We start from the raw sequence: 23,630 nt of genomic DNA on the forward strand, positions 1-23,630 counted from the left end.
ACATTTTAGCAGTTCTGACTCCCACGCTTTATTAAAGGTTTCGTCAGTTTGATATTGTGATGGAGCTAGGTTCAATCTTAACCCTCGAGGGACTAGATCCAGTCTAAGGTAATTGGTTAGACTAGTTATCTCCCACCAAATTCGAGCCTGTAACTTCATTGCCCTTTCCAAATTACCGAAAAAGCTTTTGGTATCATTCTGGCTCGATGTTGGTGGTAACTCTTGGTCTAGTGTAAAAACAGAAGTGGCCTCAGTTTGCCATGCATCAAAGTCTGGTGTTGTAGACAGAAACCCGGCAATAAGGGCTGTTGATATAGTACCCAAAAATAATTGCTTTCAAACACACATAGCATAAATGGTGTTCACTATTGCCATACACACACCACATGTACCATGCCGACACTGTCCCATTCCCGGGGAGCTGGACAGCCGAAAAGAACTGCGTTCTTATAAGCATATATTACAAATCAGAAAAATGGCTACCGCTCACCTAAAGTGACCCCTCCTGTATGCACCCTATTCTTTGATTACCAGCACATATGTAAAATAGGACACTTTAGGTGAGCGGTAGCCATTTTTCTGATTTGCAATTCCAATCTTAGTCATTTTTTTTGTGATGAAAGAAAAGTTAAAAAAAAAAGTTTTAATCTAAATAATTTTGAAAACATATCTACATCTCCGATGTTCATCCTTTTCTTTAATGATCCTGACAATTTATAATGTATATAAATAACATAATTAAAAAAAACTACTATATTTTTGTTGTTGGGATTATTTTAGGTTGAATCGCACTCACACTCAAAGTAAACACTCCAATGAAAGCAAAATTATTCTTATTTTATTAAATAGAAGATATATCCACACAACTTTTCAGGGGTGAAAACGTCCCTTTGTCAGGTGAAAAATTATATACTGTACTGTATGAATATGAAAGTGATATGAATAAGAGGTTTGGATTACTGAAGAAGTAACCTAGGGGATTGTTCACTAAACCAATTTTACTGGAGTTCAAAATTATTATAAGTTTTTCATTATTTTTGTTACATCACAATGAAAACAATGGGCATTTTTACTGATAACTCTATAAAAGATTGTTACTGATGCAGTTCTGTGACAGATTTGTAAATAAACAATTATTACAGAAAATTGATTAAAGGTGTGCTCAATGAAGTCAATAGGAGTTTTCACTGAAAGCATATGAAAAATGCACCTAGTTTTCAAAAGTTTTATTGTAAGTTTGAAGACTAGACAAGGTCATACTGATTTTACATCAACCTACATGATTTAAATATTTACAAAACATTTCAGTATTACACAGCTTGAAAGGTTGCAAAGGTTACGGTGTCTGATAATTCGTACTCACTAACACATTAGAAGCCAAAACTTGATATTACTGTATACTCTGTATATTGTACAGTACCTGTGAGTCTTCCAAGCTCAAGTAGTCATATCAAAAGAGAAAGTCAACATAAAACTAAAACCAGTTTTTGTGACAAGCCCTTAATATATTACTCATTAAAACATACCCGGGGTTACAGAGCAAAGGAACTGTTAGGTGAGAATGGGGTAACATGTTTTAATATCACACATACTGTACAGCAGAGAGCTGCTTTGGAGTGTGATGATTAAATGAAACTATAAGCTGTGTTTCACCAAGTAAACATGCAGCACTAAATAGTGCCAACATATGCCAAGGTTGATTTTATTTTCCAAAGACCGAATAAAGTAAGACTAATCTTATTTCAATGTTACTGATATGAATAATATAAAAGTTCTCCCTAATTTCAGTGAAATTTGGAATATAAAAAAAAAGCATACAGTAGATAACAATATTTTATAGCAGATTTTTTTTTTTTTAGGGAACAGAAAAGGGAGTAATGTCAAAAGAAAATCCTCGTACAACAATAAATAATGTAAAAATATTAGATTTTTTTCGGCAATGGGTGATATTGGGTGAAAACTTTTTTAAGCACTAATATAATTAAACAAAATGTATGAGTACAATCTGTGAAATCACCAAGCAAAGTGGAAAAATAAACAGAATTCTACAATGTACAGTACTTTATAAATAAAATGCTAATGCATTTGTTAGTCGACGCAACTTCCGAACAATGAATGCAATAGAAAAAAAAAGTGATATACATTCAAAACATTACGAGCCAATATTTTAGTAAAGAGCATAAAGTGCAGAATATGGGCAGTGTTTTTAAATAACCGTCCTGCAGTGTACTACCAATGCAGTTTTCGCTTTCCATTATGATATTATGCTTGACTTTCTCTTTAATATTGTTCACTAAGGTTGAATACAATGTCATACATAACATATACTTTTGAGGAACATTACACAGACAAACAGGACATTAACCATCTAGTGACATTTGCTATGCAGCACAATAAAAAACAAAATCAGAAATGAGTGTTCCAAAGGACCTCAACAGTTTCACTTATGTTTTGTTTGCTGTCTTCAGTGGCAGAAGGGTCCACTATGTATTTTAGAGCAGTTCTTTGAATCCACTTTCAGCTCTGAATGGTTTGACGCTCAAACATTTAGAATATGTAATGGCATAATTATACCGGAAAGAATTCAAGTAATTAGATGGTGTCCAATAGTAGTTATATATAGTATCACTACATTGTCACATTCAATATCTACCGATGTTACCAAATTAACTTAAGTAATACTACGTCCAATGGTTTTGTAAACAAATACATATATACTGTAGGTCCACAACTGGGGAATAACATATACATTTTCATACAACAAACTTGCTTTTCCAATTTTTATTTAGGCAGAAAAAGCTAAAAGACATATGTTTAATGACCTAAAGTTTAAATGATACACAAACACTGACACACAGAAGATGTGTACAAACCAATTTGTATTTTCTATCTCCTCATGCTATGAACCCAAAATATTGATGATTCAAACATATGAAAAATAATATATTTCTAGAGAACAGATAAACTTTCGAATACTTCTCTGCTCTGCATGAAAATTATTTTAGAAAAGTGTAATGCTTTGGGCAAATTTACAATACATTTGTTAGGATGAAAATCTTTTACAACAATGAACTGTCTGTAACAAAACAAAAATGAACAGTGTCGATGAAGTGATAAGTCCATAACATGCGGAAAACAAGTTCTGCTCTCTGCACAGACTTGGTATTCAGGTCAACAAGGAAGAAAATTTAGGCAAACATGAGAAATAACATGCCTCAGGAACATGCATAATAGAAATCAAATTAGGAGGAAAAACATTAATACAAATTTGTAGTTTTACAGGTGTAAGTCAAATGGATTTCTAAAATTGGAGATGTAGATATTAATAATATTTGAAGCTATTAGGATAATGCAGTCATCCCAGAGAAAACTTATTGCTCAAGCTGCAGCATCAGTTTTTACAACTAAGGATATCATGTAAATACGCAAACAATTTTTCAGTGTATGATTTCTCTTGTTCCAAAGAACAACACTGCTAATTGCATTTTTCTTTTTTGTAAAAAGGATGCTGCCTCTCTTCCCAACATATTTCAACCAGTGTGAACAACGTAGCAGAAAATGTGAACATTTTATTATAAAGGGATAATATTTGAAGGACATAAACTGGTGGGGTCATTTTAAGGGCAGGCACAGACCACCTTGCAAAAACAGTTACCAGCCTACCATAAAGTGAGCACTTGTTCAATGAAAACCCATGAATTTTCTTTCAGGTTTTACACAGTTTTTATTCTTTTGTGATGTTATTTTATTTAAACGGATATTTGTGTTGCCAAGTGATGAAAGTGGTCAGTCCTCTTCTGTGCAACCCAACAGCTCAGCTCGTAAGGTGATTCGGCTATACCATGACCAAGGGAGGATCCTTATATACCTTGCATAGATTGGTGGATCAATTACATTCTTTCTGTGTGTATCATTGTCAAAATTTCCCTGGAATACCTGAAAATCAAAAGAAACATTATGAGATATGGGTAAGTACTGTACACATTTCTGTCCATATCCATTGGAGATACTGCCTAGTGCTATTTCTTACTGTCGAACACGGGGCTCATAATTCAAAATATTACCAGCTGAAAAGTACCAGATGGTGAAATAATTTTGCATAGAGATTTTTGCAAACATCTATCAGTCTTTTAAGTATCCCATTGCATATGCAGTAATCTGCAGATACTAAGCATTTTAACATGGACATTCAAGTGAATGCAATAAATGTTTGACTTTTCAGATTCTTCCAATTCAAGGACAACAATAGCAGGAATTCTAGATTTATCAGTTGGACTTGTTCTTAGAATTTTCATTAAATATTTGGAAGTAAAACCTAAGACAGGCGAAATAATGTTCTATTAACTATTACTAAAAGTGTTGAATAACTTCTTTAACAACCGGGTTGAGTTTTAGTGTCTATTCCATACTTGTGCAGGATATTTTTGCAGTTTATTCTATTTAACAAAACCTTCTTCTGTCAGATTTAAATGCTATTTTCCTCCCATACAACTTGAAAAAAGAAAACTATGAAACATCTAAAAAGTATTTAAAACTAATCAAAAGGTAAAATATTATAATTAAGCGTTATTATTCATACAAACAAGGTGTACTTGAACGGGAATCAATATTAAAAAAAAACTAACAATAAAATTCAAATAGGGCACCCCACCGGTTTTTGAATAGAATAACACATTTAAATTATTAGTTCTTTGTAAAGCATACCAGGTATTCAATCTACAAATGTAGCAGCCGTTATTGCTGCCGCTAGAGCATTGCACCAGTGTGCACACAACTTGCCAGCTGGAGAAACCCAAATTCTAAATGCCTTAGCTGCATGTGGAAAAGGGGAGTGGAGAATGTGAAAAAGGGGCACCGCTAATGCCATGAAAGTACCACACTCTCATTACTTTGCCTATAAATGTCCGTATGCTGTCTTTCCTCAGCATCTATGCTTTCCCAGACCCTATCCAAATGGGTTTTCAGACTTGTCACTCTACTGAAACAACACTCAATATAGCAAACAGGTTCCAAATTGATAGATTACTCCCTTATCTTTTGCTATGGTTGACCACCTACCTTTCCATCACACTCTAGCCTCCCTTGCTGTTGGAATAAAACCCTTTCCTTTCTTTCTTTCTACCTCATTGTTGCATTAAGGTATCTACAGTGCTGTTAAATCTTCTTATTCCTCTTATTCCATTGATATATCGGTTGGTGTACCTTAAGGCACGGTTCTAGAACCACTTTTCGCTCTATATATACTATCCTTTGGGATCTTTTTCATTTGAATTAAAGCCTCACCTTTATGCATATGACACACATCTGTATCGATCTACACTGAACTTCACATCTGCAGTAAAGTCACGTCTGCAACTGCCTCATGGTAATCTCATTCTGGATGGCTGCAAGAGGCTTTAAACTCAATGTCAATGATGTAGCTTCTCATAATCCAACCTACATTTTGCACAATGCCATCAAAGTTAACACTGCAATCCATCCAGCTACCCAAGCAAGTTGTTTAGTCAACATATTTAGCTCTTTCATTATATTCTCACTCACACTATTGCTAAATCTTGCCTCTTCTTTCTTCATAACATTGCTAAAATATGAAAATGTATTTCATTTTCTACTTCTAAAATGTTAATGAAAGCCCTCATTCTCTAGAAGGAATCTGTCTGAATATCCAAGATGGCTGCCCAGGAAGTGATCTCATCTTCTCTGAAGCTACCGTGGCCATCTAGCTTCCTAGCATTTCCTGCCCTCAGTTCCTTACAGGAAATAAGCCTCTCTTTGGCTCTCATTGCCAGCAGCTGCCTCTAGCCTTTAAATAGCAGGCCGTTGTTCTGGGACTTTGCTTGTGCAAAGTAATTAGTACCTTGTTCTGCCTGAGCTCAGCCTTTGCCTCTGTATTGCCTGCTTCCACCCCAGAATTGAACCCGACTACCCCTTGCCTGCCCCGACCCTGGAATTGGACCCGACTACCCCTTGCCTGCCATGACCCCGGAATTGGACCCGACTATCCCAACCTGCTCCTGACCCCTGCATCCCAGGCCAAGTCGGTGTACTACTCCTTACCTCTGCCTTGTGGGACCGTATCCTGTCATGTAGTCAGCAATGTTACAGTCTCCTCCTTCTGGACTACTGCTACCTTCTTCTCACTATCCTCCCTGCCTCACAGCTTTCCACTCTTCCATCTATAGCCCCCTTTCAATATGACAATGGGAACTACACATGTTAACTTTACCTGTAGCTCACAGGAGGCCTAAGTCTCCACTGCTGGGGCCTGGGGTGAGCTCTCGCCCTTCTTGATACAGTGCCTCCACCTGAAGAGGGATCCCAACGTATGCAGGAAAACCCCTCACAGAAACCAATACAAGGATAAGCAATACACACAAAGGTATACTATAACTGTTTACTAACACACACTAATAACAGTAGTACCCCCAACACAATGTCCCCACAATTGTATTGTATTGTATGTCTTTATTTATATAGCACCATTAATGTACATAGCGCTTCACAGCAGTAATACATGTGGTAATCCAATAAATAACAGATAATATAAATAACAGATAATGGGAATAAGTGCTTTAGACATTAAGGAAGAGGAGTCCCTGCTCCAAGGAGCTTACAGTCTAATTGGTAGGTTGGGAGAACGTACAGAGACAGTAGGAGGGAGTTCTGGTAAGTGCGTCTGCAGGGGGCCAAGCTTTATGTGTCATGTGTTCAGAATAGCCACAGTGCTATTCATATGCTTCTTTAAGCAAGTATGTATTAAGGTGGGTCTTAAAGGTGGATAAAGAGGGTGCTAGTCGGGTACTGAGGGGAAGGGCATTCCAGAGGTGAGGGGCAGTCAATGAAAAAGGTTTAAGGCAGGAGAGGGCTTTAGATACAAAGGGGGTAGAAAGAAGACATCCTTGAGAAGAACGCAAGAGTCTGGATGGTGCATAACGAGAAATTAGGGCTGAGATGTAAGGAGGGGCAGAAGAGTATAAAGCTTTAAAAATGAGGAGAAGAATGGAGTGTGAGATGCAGGATTTGATCGGAAGCCAGGAGAAGGATTTCATGAGCGGAGATGCTGAGACAGATCTAGGAAAGAGTAGAGTGATTCTGGCAGCAGCGTTAAGGATAGATTGTAGGGGAGACAGGTGAGAGGCAGGAAGGCCGGACAGCAGGAGGTTACAGTAATCAAGACGGGAGAGAATGAGGGCCTGAGTCAGAGTTTTAGCAGTCGAGCAACAGAGGAAAGGGCATATCTTTGTTATATTGCGGAGGAAAAAGTGACAGGTTTTAGAAATGTTTTGAATGTGAGGGGCAAATGTGAGAGAGGAGTCGAGTGTGACCCCAAGGCAGCGTGAATGATCGTAGTTCCAACAGTAATGTGGAAGGAGGTAGTAGGGCCAGGTTTGGGAGGAAGTATGAGGAGCTCTGTTTTAGCCATGTTGAGTTTAAGGCGGCGGAGGGCCATCCAGGATGATATAGCAGAGAGACATTCAGAAACTTTGGTTTGTACAGCAGGTGTAAGGTCGGGTGTTGAGAAATATATTTGTGTGTCGTCAGCATAGAGGTGATAATTAAACCCAAAAGATGTTATTAGGTCACCTAGAGAGAGTGTATACAGAGAAAAGAGAAGAGGTCCCAGGACAGAGCCCTGGGGTACCCCCACAGAGAGATCAATAGAGGAGGAAGAGGTGTTAGCAGAAGAGACACTGAAAGTACGATGGGAGAGGTAGGATGAGATCCAGGATAGAGCTTTGTTCCGAATGCCAAGAGTATGGAGAATGTGAAAGAGAAGAGGGTGGTCCATGGTGTCAAATGCTGCAGAGAGGTCGAGTAATATGAGCAGAGTGTAATGACCTCTGTCTTTGGCAGCATGGAGGTCGTCAGTTATTTTAGTGAGGGCTGTTTCCGTGGAGTGAGCAGTGCGGAAGCCAGATTGTAGAGGGTCTAGGAGAGAATAGGTGTTGAGAAAATGGAGCAAGCGAGTGAATACAAGACGTTCAAGGAGTTTAGAGGCAAAAGGCAGGAGGGAGACAGGCCGATAGTTAGAAAGACAGGTAGGGTCAAGCTTGCTGTTTTTGAGTAATGGTATGACTGTTGCATGTTTAAAGGAGGATGGAAAGGTTCCAGAGCAGAGGGAGGAGTTAAAAATGTGTGTGAGCGTAGGGATTATAGTACGAGCAAGAGGTTTTAGGAGATGGGAGGGAATGGGGTCATGAGGGCAAGTGGTAGAGGGAGAAGAGGCGATCAACAGCGACACATCTTCCTCTGAGACAGTGGAAAAAGAGTCAAGGAAGGCAGGAGGAGAGTTAGGAAGAGGTGTAGGATGGAAGGAAGAAACAGAGGGGATGTTCTGACGTATGGATTCCACCTTTTCCTTAAAATAGTCAGCAAAGTCCTGAGCGGAGATGGAGGAAGGAGAGGCAGCTGAGGGTGGTTTGAGTAGAGTATCAAAGACAGAGAACAGTCGGCGTGGGTTAGACTTGTGCATGTTGATTAGTGAAGAAAAGTAGGCTTGTTTAGCTTGCGAGAGGGCAGAGTTGAAACAGGATAGCATAAATTTGTAGTGAAGGAAGTCTGCGAGAGTATGAGATTTCCTCCAGAGGCGTTCAGAGGAATGAGTGGAGGAACGCAGCATGCGCGTGTGGGAATTTAACCAGGGTCTATGGTTAAAAGGGCGAGTGCGGAAGAGAGAAAGCGGGGCATGTAGATCAAGAGAGGAGGACAAGGCAGAGTTGTAGATCCTGACCAGGTTGTCAGGGTCTGTAGCAGAGCTTAGAGAGGAGAGGGAGGAGTGTAACGTGTAACAATACACCAACCCGACACAATGCTTATCACCCCTGTGGGGTTCCCCCAAAATACTTAGGGTGTCTGGGCACCTAACCACCCTGGTGTCCACAGAACAAGGACCACCCAAAGTGTGTGTATGGAGTAGTGTTACTACTGTGTAGAGTCGTTGGTGCACGGTGGTACCTTCCTGGTCTCAGGCCAGATCAGGGTATATGGGAGATCCAGGATCAGCAAAGCTGCAACGTGATCCCATGATGCGGGCTCTGCCAACTCCCCTCTCCCCTTACCATGGTATCCGCCTCTTGATGGAGCTCCAGTTGGAGTGTCTCCCTTAAAGTCAATAGGCCCTGGTCCCTGCCGGCAGGGCACCGCGTGGTTGTCCGTCACCGGGGGAGAAACTCTGTCACTATAGTGCTAAGAGGAGCATCCCTACCTGGGGCCTTCTCTTCAATACTGCACTGTACTGTTACTCTGGTATAACTAGGGCCTGCGGGGGAAATCTGGCCTAGTCTGGGAGCCACTGGCACCCGGACTCTACCTGCTTCCTCGGCTGTCTCCGTCGGACTGGTACGTGGGAACGTTTCACGCCAAACCTCCCTTCTCTGCAAGCACCTCTAAGGCTGCTGGGACATGTAGTCCCTTGCAAAACTATCTCCTAGGATGGCTGCCGCAACTATGAGACTGTGCATTCATACCTTTTCAATCACGCAAGAATCAAGATGGCTGCCACCTGAGCTCAGAAGTACCAGAGCGGCTCCCCGAACGCACAAGGCTCTGACACCTCTAATTAACCCGCAGCCTCCCCTCCCCACACCGGAGATAAGGGTGCATGGCTACATCCTCCCCCTGGTGGAAAATCCAACGCCCCCTGGTGGAGAATCCAACGTCCCCGCTTGGGAACAACATATACCTCACAGAAGTTTATATAATACAAATGCAGTGCATAACATATAACTTAACTGGGTTCAACAACTCTAAACAAGGTTGAACAATTCAGTGAGCATGGTCATAACAGACGCGAACCTGCTTCAAGACAGCTGCTCAAACTCATAGTGAGATGCCCCTAATGAATCATACGCCATACTCATGGGCGGGCATCTCACTCTTTGACTCCTGTGAGTCTCTTCTCCAGTATCTTCTCTATTGGAGAGTCTACCATTGGATTGACGCCCTGACCCTCTTATAAGGTGTGAACCAGTCTCTGAACAGGCTCCTTGAGGAATGAAGCTCGGGCTTCTTGGGTTGAGTGAGCGGCTTGTTGAAGCCTCTGAGGAGGGTACATGAGGCACTGGCCCATTGCCCATTGCTTTTTCGGGTGGTGTCCACCAATCTTCATTTGAGTTGGCCGAGGTTCCATTTAAAGAATCTTGAGTCAGTTCAGCTACCGAATCTGGATCCTCCTCAAGCCCTTCTCGCTCACTGGCTGTTGCTATTGAATCTGGTTTGGGGTCACTTTCCCCCACTTGAGGAATGGGTAGCAAGTGATTGCGATGCCAGACCTTTACCTCTCATCTGCATATCGTATTCGGTAGACAGGGAGGCCTGGCATCTGGGACTACCTCAAATGGAGCTTCACGCCAGCGGTCCGCTATCTTATGCTTTCCCGGTATTCCTAAATTTCACAGGAGAACGGCGCCTCCAGGTCGAAGCACCCAATAATGGACCTTGTGGTCATATCTCCGCTTGTTGCTCTCATTCAGTTTGGTGGTGGCTTTCTAAGCCAACTGATATGCTCTGCGAAGGCTATTCCAGGAGCCACTGGCACCCGGACACTACCTGTGCATCTAATCAAGATGGCCGCCACCTGCGCACCGAAGCTGCTCCCTGAACATGCAGTGCTCCAACTCCTGACTGGCCCACAGCCTCCACTCCCTGCACCGGAGGTAAGGGGGCTCGGCTACACATCTATTTAAAAAGCTTCTGCGAGGAGAAGCAGTATTGGCCTCTCTACTCTGTGGGGCCCCACTTAATTTCTACATTAATTAGAAAATTCTTTCCATTCCTTATATACTCTCGCTATAGCCCTACTCACTACATACGCTCTACTCTGACCTTTCTTCTTACCACCCCTCGGTCACTACAGATATATCTCTCTCTATATATCTCTCTCTATATATCTCTCTCTCTATATCTCTCTATCTATATCTCTCTATCTATATCTCTCTATCTATATCTCTCTCTCTATGGGCCTCATACAGTAAGCGGCGCTGTCACTTTTTGCCCGTTTTGCGCCAAAAATGCATAGCCCGATTCAGTAAGGGCCGAAAACTTGGCGAAAAGCAAAAAAACCGCCAAGTTTGTTGGCGGGTTTTTTTCCCGCCATCGGCGCGGCGAAAAGGCACTCTGCGCTACAACTAGCCATGTTTTGAAACCCGCTAAATTCTAGTAGTGGTGAGTAGGTTTGCGCCGCTATTCGCCACTCTAGAATTGAGATTTTCACGGCAATCCGTCTCGCCCCAAAAAGTTGACAAGTTGCTGGGGAGAGGCTGGGATGAGCGGCGGAACGGCACTTAGAAAAAATCAGGCCTTTTTCCTGCCTGGGATTGATGCCGGAGGTCTCCGGAGCTGATACCATTAAAACCAGCACCGGAGAACCCCGGCATGCATCCGAGGCAGGAAAAATGCATTTAAAGACCACTTCATTACCTTAGCGGTTAGGCTAAGGCAATGAAGGGGTGAACCAGCCGTGACATAGAAAAACAACCATGTACAAGCTCCAAGAGTTATGGTCAATAATGCTTGAAAAAAGCAATTATAAGTAATACATTTTCATTCAAAGAAGTTGACACCGGAACATGCGGGTTGAAAGGCTAACAGTCAATGCAAAATGATGGGGTCAGCGAGGAGGGCTTAACACAATGGGGACAATGCATGTGTGATGGTAACTCACTCAGTCTCCCTAGCCCCGGGTCTGCCCAGTGTTTAGTACGCTCTACTCACGATAAGACCACCGCCTGGCTCCCCTTCTATCCAGTTGCAGCCCTGACACTGCCAGAAGCGTCTCCCTGGAAAATCCGGTAGTGAACGCTGATCCTCTCGCGTGACAACAGAAAAAAATAAGGATCGATATCCATCCGCTCCGTGAAAAAAAGTTAGGAACTCACCAGCAAAGAGGTTAAAAGCTATTTTATTAAACTACATAAAAACAAAAAAAACAAACAAACGACAATGTGACGTCATAGGCCTATAAAAGCCTATGTCATCTCATTTTGAAGGCAGACACCAAGGAGGACAGGCCTCCGGAAGAAAGAAGAGTAGAGGGCGTGGCAGCAGACGGTATGAAGACCCCCAGAAGAAGCCGGAAGATGGAAGAACACATATGAAGACGGTGACGGAATGGATTACAAATAAAAGACAAGCTTTGTTTATTATTTTATGGTTTATTATTTTATGTTTTTTTTATTTTATGGGTTCCTGTTGCTGTGCGTGGATTTGTTCGAAAGCTTGGTGTTCAACGGGAGTCGGAGAGTGGGGCAGCTAATGGTAAGTTAATAAACGAAATGTATTGTTTTTTAACTTAAACTGTTTTTTGTATTTTTTTATATGTGATACAATTTTTTTCCATTCTCATTTCTTGCCACTGTATGTATGTATGTATGTATGCAAGTATGTATGTATGTATGTATGTCTCTATCAATATATACATACAGGGTAAGAAATGATTTGGTTGGAAATGCTTGTTTTGCACTATGTAAATGTATTTTGATATGCTGCTATTCTTAAATGTGTACAATATTATTATTAATTAGGTAGATGTAATTTTTGGTGTTGTATGCTGTACTTTAGGTCAGGGTGAAGTTTGTTTTTTTATAGTGGTTTGTTTTGGTACTACTATTTTGTCAGATGTTAACTTTGTTGGATAATGGGTTTGTTTAACGATTAAAAGAGTTAATTGTGTAATTGATTTGGATGGTATTTTAATTGTTTTGGGATTTGATTAATTAATGGTAATTTATTTCGGTTGCCTTGCTTGGTTTAAATAGTATACTTGTTTGGATTTCAGTGTATTTTATTTTGAATATTTTATTGTTAACATTGATTGGCAGAGTGTACATGGTGCACAGATTTTATGCATCATGTATACAATGTAAATTCAATGTTTTGATTGGCAGATGAGAATGATTTTATTAGGAAATAGGATTTTGTTAGACTGTGGCTGATATGGAGAAGAGGTATTTATATTTGTGCTTGTTTTTGTTAAACCTTAAACATTTCTTTGTATATTGGTTCATCATGTGTGTGTGTATATATATATATATATATATATATATATATATATATATATATATATATATATATATACATATATATATATGTATATAATATCTATCTATATATATATATGTGTATGATGAAGCCACTGTACAAATGAATGGGTGAAGGGTGGGTATTGGGCCAGGGTGGCTTGACCCCTTAATTACCTTTGCGGCTATTATCCGATAAGGTGATTAAGGGATTAATTGATATCAGAATGTAATTGCAATGTATTGGCTATGTATTTTGTTGGCAACGGAGGACATGGATTTTGCTGGCGGGGGGGGGGGGCTTCTTATTATTGAGGTCAGTAGAACTTTATTTATTTTATTATGCTACTTAATGTGTTTAATAATGGGCAAATAATCTATTATCCCTATATGGATAATAGTTATTTTGCACATTATTGTACTGTATGTGTTGTGGGGGAGGGGGGCTGGGGGGATTGATGTATTTAATGTGTAGGACATGTTTATTTTTTTTAACAAACAGGGTTGTTTCCTCAGGTCTGCGGGGGACCTATGGAGACCACCTGCGGTCTCCTCGGGCTTCTCACGGGTAAACGGCTGCCGGGTCCACAGGGGACACCTGCGGGAAAGAACCGGTGGCCCCACATCTGTGGGGGCACCGCGGACACGTAGGGACCACCGAGGGCCCCCTGACCCCCGTGGGAACCACCCGAGGCTCCTCCGACACCTGTGGGTTTGACCCGGGGCCCCCCAGACAGCCGTGGGCCTACCCTTGGGGACCCCATTGTGGCCCACGGTGACCCGCGGAGACCACCTGGTGGACCACAGCACCTGGCGGAGACCACCCGTAGGCCCCCAAACCCTGTTTGAAACATGGTGCTGGGCTACTGTAGGTCTGTGAGGTGACCCGTCAGGCCCACCGGGGACTCCCGTGGTCCTGGGGTATTAACCCTGTATGTAAAATAATAAATCATGTATTTATGGGGGGGCACAGAGGGTGGGTTATGTATTTAATAAATATAATGATGTTTATTTTGGGGCTGTGTTTTGTTTTTATTGTGGGTACTGGGGGTGGGGGAAGGGGTATTGGCCCCAAGGGTATGTGGGTAGGCCCCCCAGCTGGGTATTGGGTGATTGAGGGTGGTTAGGCCTCATGGGGTGGGGGGGCAGTGGGGGAGGGTATGAAGGCGGTGGGTGAGGGTGGGTTAACCCCTTAATGACTATAGCGGTTAATAACCGCTATGGTGATTAAGGGGTTAGGGGACATTACATTGGCTGTTTTTATTCTTTTTCATGTTTTGCAGCATCGGAGGGGGCATGGACGGTGATGAAGATGAGGATTTCCTTCATCGTGGCAGCCGGACATGGGTGAGTGCTATATGTATTTATTGTATTTATTGTTCTTTATGTGTTTTAAATGGGCAAATTCACTATTATCCATATGTGGATAATATTAATTTTGCACATTACTATACTGTATGTGTTAAGGGTGGTGTATTTAAGTGTTGTAATTTTTTTAGGGGTGCACTGAATTGGTACTACAGACCTGCTTGGAACACCCGAGGGCCACCGCCGGCCTATAGTATTATTGCTGTGCCTCCCAAAAATGTTCTATATGTAATGGGGGTATAGGGGTTGTTGGGGGCACAGGGGGTGTATGTTGTTTATTTCAAAGTTTATTATTTATTTATTTATTTATAAAATATTTTACCAGAAAGTAATACATTGAGAATTACCTCTCGTTTTCAAGTATGTCCTGGGCACAGAGTAAAACAAATAATACATGGTTACAAGTACAGTTACATAAATGAACAGGGTATACATTATATACAAGACATTGCATGCACAGTTACAGATAATATATATTATAGGCGTATGAAACAGTTACAGACCAGGTTAAAATGTGAGACAGCCTTAGATTTGAAAGAACTTAAACTGGTGGTGGATGTGAGAGTCTCTGGTAGGTTGTTCCAGTTTTGGGGTGAACGGAAGGAGAAGGAGGAACGTCCGGATACTTTGTTGAGCCTTGGGACCATGAATAGTCTTTTGGAGTCTGATCTCAGATGATAAGTGCTGCAAGTGGTAGGGGTGAGGAGCTTGTTCAGGTAGCTGGGTAGCTTGCCCATGAAGAATTTAAAGGCAAGACAGAAAAGGTGAACTTTGCGCCTAGATTCTAGTGATGACCAATCTAGTTCTTTGAGCATTTCGCAGTGATGTGTGTTGTAGTTGCATTGGAGAACAAAAAGACAAATTGAATTGTAGAGGGTGTCAAGTTTGCTAAGTTGGGTTTGAGGAGCCGAGCCATATACTATGTCTCCATAGTCAATAATTGGCATTAGCATCTGCTGTGCGATACACTTTCTGACCAGGAGACTTAGGGAGGATTTGTTCCTGTAAAGTACCCCTAGTTTGGCATAGGTCTTGGTTGCCAGGGTATCAATGTGCATCCCGAATGTTAAGTGGGAGTCAAACCATAAGCCCAGGTATTTAAAACTAGTGACAGGTGTTACTGTGGTGTTAGCGTTGGTTCTAATCAGGAGCTCAGTCACTGGAAGCTTTACAAATTTAGTCTTGGTCCCAAATACCATTGTTACAGTCTTGTCAGTGTTTAAAAACAGTTTGTTTTGGGAAATCCAGTTTTCGAGTCTCAAAAAGTCAGACTGAAGTATGTGTTGAAGGTCAGAGAGGCTATGGCTGTGTGCATATAGGATTGTGTCATCTGCATACATGTGTATTGAGGCTTCCTTACAAACTGTGGGAAGATCATTAATGAACACTGAGAAGAGTAGGGGCCCCAGAACAGAGCCTTGCGTGACACCACAGGTGATATCCAGGGGGTTGGAGTTAGAGCCTGAGATGGACACATGTTGGGATCTTCCTGATAGGTAGGACTGAAACCAGTTTAAAGCATGTTTCCCTATTCCAGAGCTCTGGAGTTTGTTAAGCAGGGTAGCATGATCAACTGTGTCAAAAGCCTTTGCAAAATCTAGGAATACTGCACCAGTGAGTTGTCCCCATTCCATTTCACACTGGATTTCATTGCAAACTTTTAGCAGGGTAGTTACGGTGGAGTGTTTGGGACGAAACCCAGATTGGAATTGGCTAGGGAAATTTGTCTTGGTATAGAAATCGCTTAATTGGGAGTGGACACATTTTTCCATGACTTTGGATAGAATTGGGAGAAGTGAGATTGGCCTGTAGTTTGAGACAGTGTTTTTGTCCCCACTTTTGAAGATTGGGACAACTCTGGCAGTTTTCCAGGTCTTAGGGATATGGCCTGCAGACAGGATAGAGTTAACTATGGACGCAATTGGTTTGGCAATGGCTGGGGCACCAAGTCGTAGGAACCTAGATTGTAGTAAGTCGGGTCCACATTGGCTGCTTAGTTTTAGTTTGAGGAGCGCTTGTATAATCTCCTCTTCAGGTACTGGGCCAAATTGACAATTGTGGGCAGTGTTGGGAGGGGGTGGGACTGTAGGGGTACTCCAAGGATGAGATTCAGGTTTGTGGTTTGGGCTGCGTTTCGCTAATAAGTTTGTGGCACACCCCACAAAGTAATCATTGAATGCATTTGCAATGTCAGTGGGGTTTGTCAGAGTAATATCCCCCTTAGTGATATTACTTGGTTGTTGATGGTTAGGAGGCTGGAATATATTGTTGATAACCTTCCAGAAGTTAGCTGGGTTTGATGTATTCTGGTGGAGATTGTCAGAGTAATATTGTGCTTTTGCATGCCTTGTTTGCCTTGTGCACATGTCAATTGTCCCCAATAAACATGCTATTATGCCTTAACCCCTTCATTGCCTTAGCGGCTATCCGCTATGGTAATGAAGCAGCATTAATGTATTTTCATAATATTGTACAGGCCCTGATGACACATACCGGGGCATGTAACTCGGGAAGCAGGGGGTCCCTGATCCACAAATCAATGCGGTTCAGCTCAGGGCACCCCCTGCTCACAGTACACTATTATTAAAAATATATTCATGCTGCTTCGTTACCATAGCACATAGCTGCAAAGGTAAGGAATGATTGTTTATTGATATGGGTGTTTTATTCATAGTGTAGATGTGCAGAGGGTCTCCGGAGCTGAACCGCTTTGGTTTTAGGTCCGGGGACACCCTGCTTCCCGAGATACAGGCCCCTTTATGGGGTGCCGTATCCCTCTGCTTTGTTTACATTCCGTGGTCACGTGATCGGGACATTTAAATGCAGAGGGATACCGGTACCTCATAACGGGGCCTGTATCTCGGGAAGAAGGGGGTCCCCGACCTGAAACCAATGTGGTTCAGCTCCAGAAACCCCCTGCACATGTACACTATGAATAAAATTGTATTTCAAAGATTTTTTAATGTGCCGATGTTTGCGCAGAGAGAGAGCGGCGGATCTCTCTCTGCTGCAGACACATCTCGGCAGGGGACGGCTTCTCTGTAGCTTCTCGCCAGGCAGACTGTCTCACCACCGGTTACTCACCATGTTTGGCAATGTTGCTCTCGCTGTGATTCACCAGGGATTCAGCCCTTCCTGCACACAGCGAGGGCAACACGCCAAAAACATGGCGAATTCAAACCCCTGGCGAATGCAATTTTCTGCTGCTTAGTGCATGACCCCCTATCTCTCTCTCTCTCTCTCTCTCTCTCTCTCTCTATGTCAGAAGCCCTGTGAGTCCCTAAGTCTTTCTCTTACACTCCCCCTCTTCCTTCTAACTCAACTATTCTATCTAGTAAATTAGTTATGAATATATCTTATGCCCATTTCAACCTAAGCTGCTGTATTTCATTTATCTATTTGTTATAATTTGTAGCCAATTTTAATAAACTAAAGACAGCTGAAAGTGAACCTTCAGCACCAGAACACCTAACTCCCTGCTGCCGTATGTGAGTGTTGCTCTCGTGACATCACTACAACTTGACACATTGGCGTTCACTCCTGTATATGACAAGATATGACAATATTTCATCCAATAAAAGGTGTATTTAGAAAACCTTCATTAATTCTTTGTGGGGACAAGGTTCTCAATGTGTATATCCATCTTGATTCTGAGTTTAACAGCATATTATCACAATCACCTTTTCTGACTCATAGAGATGTGTGATCTATTTCATAGAATGTTAAAGCAATTTGAATTCTCAATAATATGCTTGGCAATTGGTGTATCCAGGTTATTTATGACTGAACGCCCAAACCCCTCTCTGTAGCTGGCATTGTGTCCTCCCCAAATATTTTAATCCACAACTACATTCAGTCATGTAAATTATACCTATGGCCATTAATTGTCAGACAACGCATGTGGTCTATGCCTTACAGTGTAGCTGTAATTTACAGTACATTGGTAAGACAAAAAGACCGTTTAAAATGCACATGTTAGAGCACCTGAGAAATGTTAAAAACATACCAAAAATAATAGCAAAGGGTATGCCATTAACTCCGCTTTTGAAACACTTTAAAGAAGTGCATAATAGTGAACCTGGTTGTATTAAATTTAAGGGACTTGAAAGTGTATCACTAGGTAGTAGACAGGGAAATAGAGATAATCATTTATTGAAACGGGAGCAATTTTGGATTTATGAGATGCATACTAGACATCCCTATGGTTTCAATGAACTAATTGAATTGACTCCTTTTTTAAGATAAGGTATTCCGTTTTTAATAAAATGAATTTATTAACATTTATTTGCATTAACATTTATGTATGTTTTTATATTTATTTGTTTTTATTTAATCATTTGTTCTTTTTTCTTTTATTTATATACAGGTTTCAGCATGATTTGTTTACATAGTATATCATTTATGTTGTTAGAGGTCTTTTTCCTGTATTTTTTCATAGGGGTGAGTGCAATGATTAATTTATACTTGCACACATCCCCCACATGAGTTGTCATACACCCTGTTGCCTAGTAACCTTATTTCAAGGTGTTTTAATCAGTGTAGCAATTAGGCAAAGTAAGGGTGTTTCTCTGAGGGGGCTGGTTTATTCAATCAGTTGCCGCCTATATATACGCGCGGATGACGCTGTACGTGACCTCCTGACGAAGTACTTGGTACGAAACGCGTAGAGGTCACGACAGGTCATCCTGCGCGTGTTTGCTGGTAAGCTGAGACAGAGCCTGCAGGAGACAGCAGCGGTTTTTTCCATCTCCGCGGTGCTGAGATCCGGATCCTGTGCAGCCACCGCGAGTCTGCTGACTGTCTCAGTGTGAGTGTCCGTTTCCCCTTGCCAGTGCCCAACCTTATGGCGGTTTATATACAAATCTGTTGATAGGTTGTTTTCATGTTTGTTTTTTTTCTTTCATGTGTTTTTATATAAATTTTACTGTATTTGTATACTGTGCAGCTTAGGGTTTTAGTCACCATCAGGTGTTCTCCTTGGTAGTACTTAGCCGTCCAGCTGCACAGCTGTTCTGAGGTGGGGTTGGATCCCCTCAGAGTTTGTGTGTATTTTTAATAAATTACCTTCCACTAATCCCTGGTGCGCATTTGTGCATTTTTTATTATCTTGTATTTCAGGGTGCCCTCCCCCCTTTTTAAGATTTGAGAGTTTTGAGAGTTTCTGGGGAGACGCTTTATGTACATGCTGCAAAGGGATCATCCACACCATCATACAGCACGAGCGCCGAATATCCTGTTTTTTATACCTACAGTATGGCCTTGTAATTTATAATGTCGCAGATTTCCTACTTCCTGCTACTGTTCCAGTTCCCAAATATTTTTGTGGGAATCGTGTATGTGCAGGCTTTACAACCTCCATATTTGTCTGAACCCTTTGCTTTTTAATGTGTATAAGGATTTTAGACCAAATAGTCTTTCAATTTTTTGCATATCTGCTGGTTATAGTGGGTGTCATATTTAACAATTCTGTCAGATCATTATCCTCTAGTAATCTGAATTAAACTGGTGTCTAATAAAAAAATCTATAACATATATACATGATGTTATATAGTGAAAAGAAATAGAGACAAGGTAGCAAGTGCTGAGATAATTAGTGCGAGCAAAAACTAATGGATATATTCACTTAACCATAACTACAGAAGCTATTAAAGTATAATATAATAGTGGCTGCCACGCTTTAGTCAACGCACCCCCTTCGGGCGTTGGTATTTGTTTTAGATAATACTTATTTATTGACTGTACAGGAGTTCTCTCATTAATGACACTTTCTATAAACCAGAAACAATTGCAACATTACGTATCCCTCACTCACTGTGATTCTGCAAGTTATAGGGGCATTTCCTGTTGCCTTATTTTTGTCTTGTTTTTTTTTTTTAAAGTAATGAAACAGTTCCTTGCCCTTTTATCTAAGCTGCCGATTGATCGATCTGCGAAGGTCCTGCTTCCCAGGGTATGCAATATGGCTTCCTATTTCAAAATAGCTTCTTTAAAAGTTGCTATAGCAACCAAAGGAAGCTTAATGCACATTAAAAATCATTAAAAGGGCATAAAGAGTGGGGAAGGGGAATGTAATCAGTACTATCCAGTACTACACAATTAACGTGTTTAAAAATAAATAAAATACAAAGTAGTTTGAATGAAATGCTGCTTTAATTCTCTCTATTCCGTGATCTTCTCTTGCCTGCAATACCTATGCCAGTCAATCAGTGTACAGTAAGAGAGAGTGCACAGAACTGTTAATAGGGATGGTAATAAGAACAGTGGTACTGTAGCTTTGTTAAGAACGTTTGACCCCGGCCATCAATACCAACAGTAATACTGCCTCAACTCTGTTTAAAAATCACAAATAGCACTGCTGTTAAAGTAGCTGCTGCTAGCATGGGGCTTAAGATTATCACTTCAAGGATTCACTCTAGTGTGGGAGTATTTTGCCTTACTGTAGGTGACAAAAACGTTTTGCTTAAAATACAAGGCTATATTTAGATGTGGCAAGGACAAACATCATCTGACAACTTCAGGTCTGATGAGAAATATTAGAAAATGTAATTCAGATAACACGTTTGACAATGCCAGAAACTAAATAACAACAGAAAAGTAATAACTGCCACATAACTGTACATACTCTCCCCGACAGACAATCCCTCAAATTCAGGCTGCCTCATATCCATTGTTAGCCCATAGAGAAAGCATTAACTACCAAGAGTAGAAAGTCTGTGGCACTGATGTGCAAGAACAGACAACCATTTTCCCTAAATCACACAGGTGATCTGAATCATCCACATGATAGATTTTCCTGGTAGAAGGAAAAAGTTTTAGATATTTGGTGCCGTATTCTTGAGCTCTATTATACTGCATTATATTCCATTTTCCTAACAAGCCTATTTTTCGTAATGGTTATATCAGAACTGGAACAATTGCTTTAGGACAATTCATTCATAATTATAATAACATACCTTTAGTTGCATTAACCACTTCACGACTAATATTTAAACCAGCACATGTGCAAATCATGTACATGTCACTGACCACATGTTGTCTTCTGAATGGTAATGGTAGCGGAAACCCATTCAATTTTGCATTCAAACATCCAAGACAAATGCAATTAGTCAACATTTTGTTGAGTAGAGATATAATGTGCAGTTTACTGTAAATTTTTACTGGTACATATTAGTATTGAATAAGAAACTTCAAATGCAGTTGAAGATCTTAGGAACTGCAGCTTTACATGCATTCTTTGACGATTAACTGATTAAGAGCACGGAATTATGATTTAAAGATTAGCTCATCATAGAGGTCATAATAATCACCGGTTGATAGAGTGGTTAGCACAAGCATGTTGCAGAGCAAGCACAGAACATAGACAGACAGGGATTAAAGTGACAAAATTCCTTGTGCGCCAGATGACAGTTTATGGACTGTGTCATAATGGAGCATCTTAGTGCTAGGTTTTAAGGGCAGACAGCCCCAGGCAACAAGTGCTGAGACAGCAATAGTAAGCCTTTTTCAGATTGCAAAAATACAGGTCTGGCCATTTCTGAATAGTGCCGCTTTACATTACAGTATTTATTGTCACTGGCATGCAATTCAGATACGTCTTTATCATTGCATCAGTGGAACAATCTAAAGCTGCAGTAGGTGAAGAAGCTGGAAGCAAAGATTTAAAAAAACTGCTCTAACATTTTAAAATCGTCTGTAGACTCAATGAGGGTGCATGGGAATTTTTACTTCACCATTCAGAATTAAGGAGGTAGCTACAATATATACTCTCAGACAGGGTCGACCTTAGGGCAAGGCGGCTGCCTTGGGCCCCATACCTGCGGGGGCCCTGAGCTCACTCCTCTCCTTACTATCAGTGCAGGATCCAACTTTGACCCGACCGGAGGGGACTCCCCTACTCCAGCTCCCTGCTCTGGTTGGAATTTGGATACCAGCACCGACAGGAGGAGGAAGCGCGGGACTTCCAGACCGGCAGAGAGGTAGGTGTGGGGTGTCTGGGTGGTGTTTGCGTGTATCCTCTTACCATCTTTGCATTGGGCGTCCTCCTGCAGTGTCGCATTGCAATGGCAACACAACGTCATGCTATATAATAATAATATTAATAATTGTTCGCTGTATAGCGCTGCTAGTTTTACGTAGCGCTTTACAGAGACCTATTGCAGACACAGTCCCTGCCCCGTGAAGCAAGGAGATAAAGTGACTTGACCAAGGTCACAAGGAGCCGACACCGAGAATTGGACCAGGTTCGGCTGCTCCAAACTCAGTGCCAGTCAGTGTCTTTACTCACTGAGCCACTCCTTCTCCATATGCCATGGTGTTGCCATAGGAACATGATGTCACATGCCATGGCAGCGTGACGTCAAATGACACCATGACATAATGCTGCTGCAAACGCTGCCGGAGGAGGTATGCTCATCTAGGTAAATCCCTCTTTTTTTTTTTTTTTACAGAGGGGGCCCCGCTGGCAGCATGCCGCCTTGGGCCCACAAAGGCTTAAGGCCAGCCTTAGCCAGCAATTCATATATGAAACAAGACAGATTTGCCCAGTACACTAAATAAACATGTCCTTTTTAATTCAACATTTTCACTACATTAGGCATATACATATGAAACTGTTGTCCATTTATATGTGCCTTTTTGTCCTCATATTGTCAAAATAAAGGGAGTGTTGTAGTACTGTATGTGAAGTTTTAAGAAATGAAGTTTTGACTCTATTTATTAATGTACTGAACTATTGTTTATCAGCTGCTGTGATAATATATCTACTTCTAAAATTATGCATGATCCCAAAAATGGATGTTATAAGTGTAGCAAGGTACCTTCCCTTGCTCCTCCCTGACAGTGGTCCAATTGTGTGGGAGGGTTTAGTGAGCTGTGTCGGCCATGTTGTGGTTGGCACAGCCACATACATATAGACTATGTGTAAAGCTGTGGCATTCTTGAAGTTGGTGCTGCAAGAAGTGGAGGTCCTGTATCCTCCGGGGACTGGAGACAGCGTGGCAGTCCTGACGAAGCCGGTGAAGGGAGAGGTTGTGTTCGGGGAGCTAGTCAAGCCCCACTGGACTAGGCCAGGCCTGTTCCCTGTAGGCCCCAGGTAGTTTCCCCTACACGGTAGAAGATATATTGTAGTGCAGGCCCATAGTACGGGATTTGCCCTTTAATATACAGACAAGGGGCTATCCCACCAATGCAGGGATCCTCACGGGTGGAGGCACTGCACCAGCCACCCCAAGCACAGAGGCTTAGGCC

General features: G+C 41.5%; 1 protein-coding gene across 9 annotated transcripts in view; it reads right to left on the reverse strand.

Moving 5' to 3' along the window:
- Positions 1-822: 822 nt before the first annotated feature.
- The window catches only part of EDIL3 (EGF like repeats and discoidin domains 3), a 647,511-nt gene continuing 624,703 nt past the window's right edge, over positions 823-23,630 (reverse strand). For all 9 annotated transcript variants that reach the window (XM_075592658.1, XM_075592685.1, XM_075592675.1 and 6 more), the window contains one exon: positions 823-3,936. In XM_075592658.1, the coding sequence (XP_075448773.1) occupies positions 3,787-3,936 (150 nt within the window). In that variant the 3' untranslated portion in view covers positions 823-3,786. The remainder of the gene's footprint in view (positions 3,937-23,630) is intronic.

Source organism: Ascaphus truei, chromosome 1 (genome assembly GCF_040206685.1).
Source record: "Ascaphus truei isolate aAscTru1 chromosome 1, aAscTru1.hap1, whole genome shotgun sequence".
Taxonomy (NCBI): Eukaryota; Metazoa; Chordata; class Amphibia; order Anura; family Ascaphidae; genus Ascaphus; species Ascaphus truei.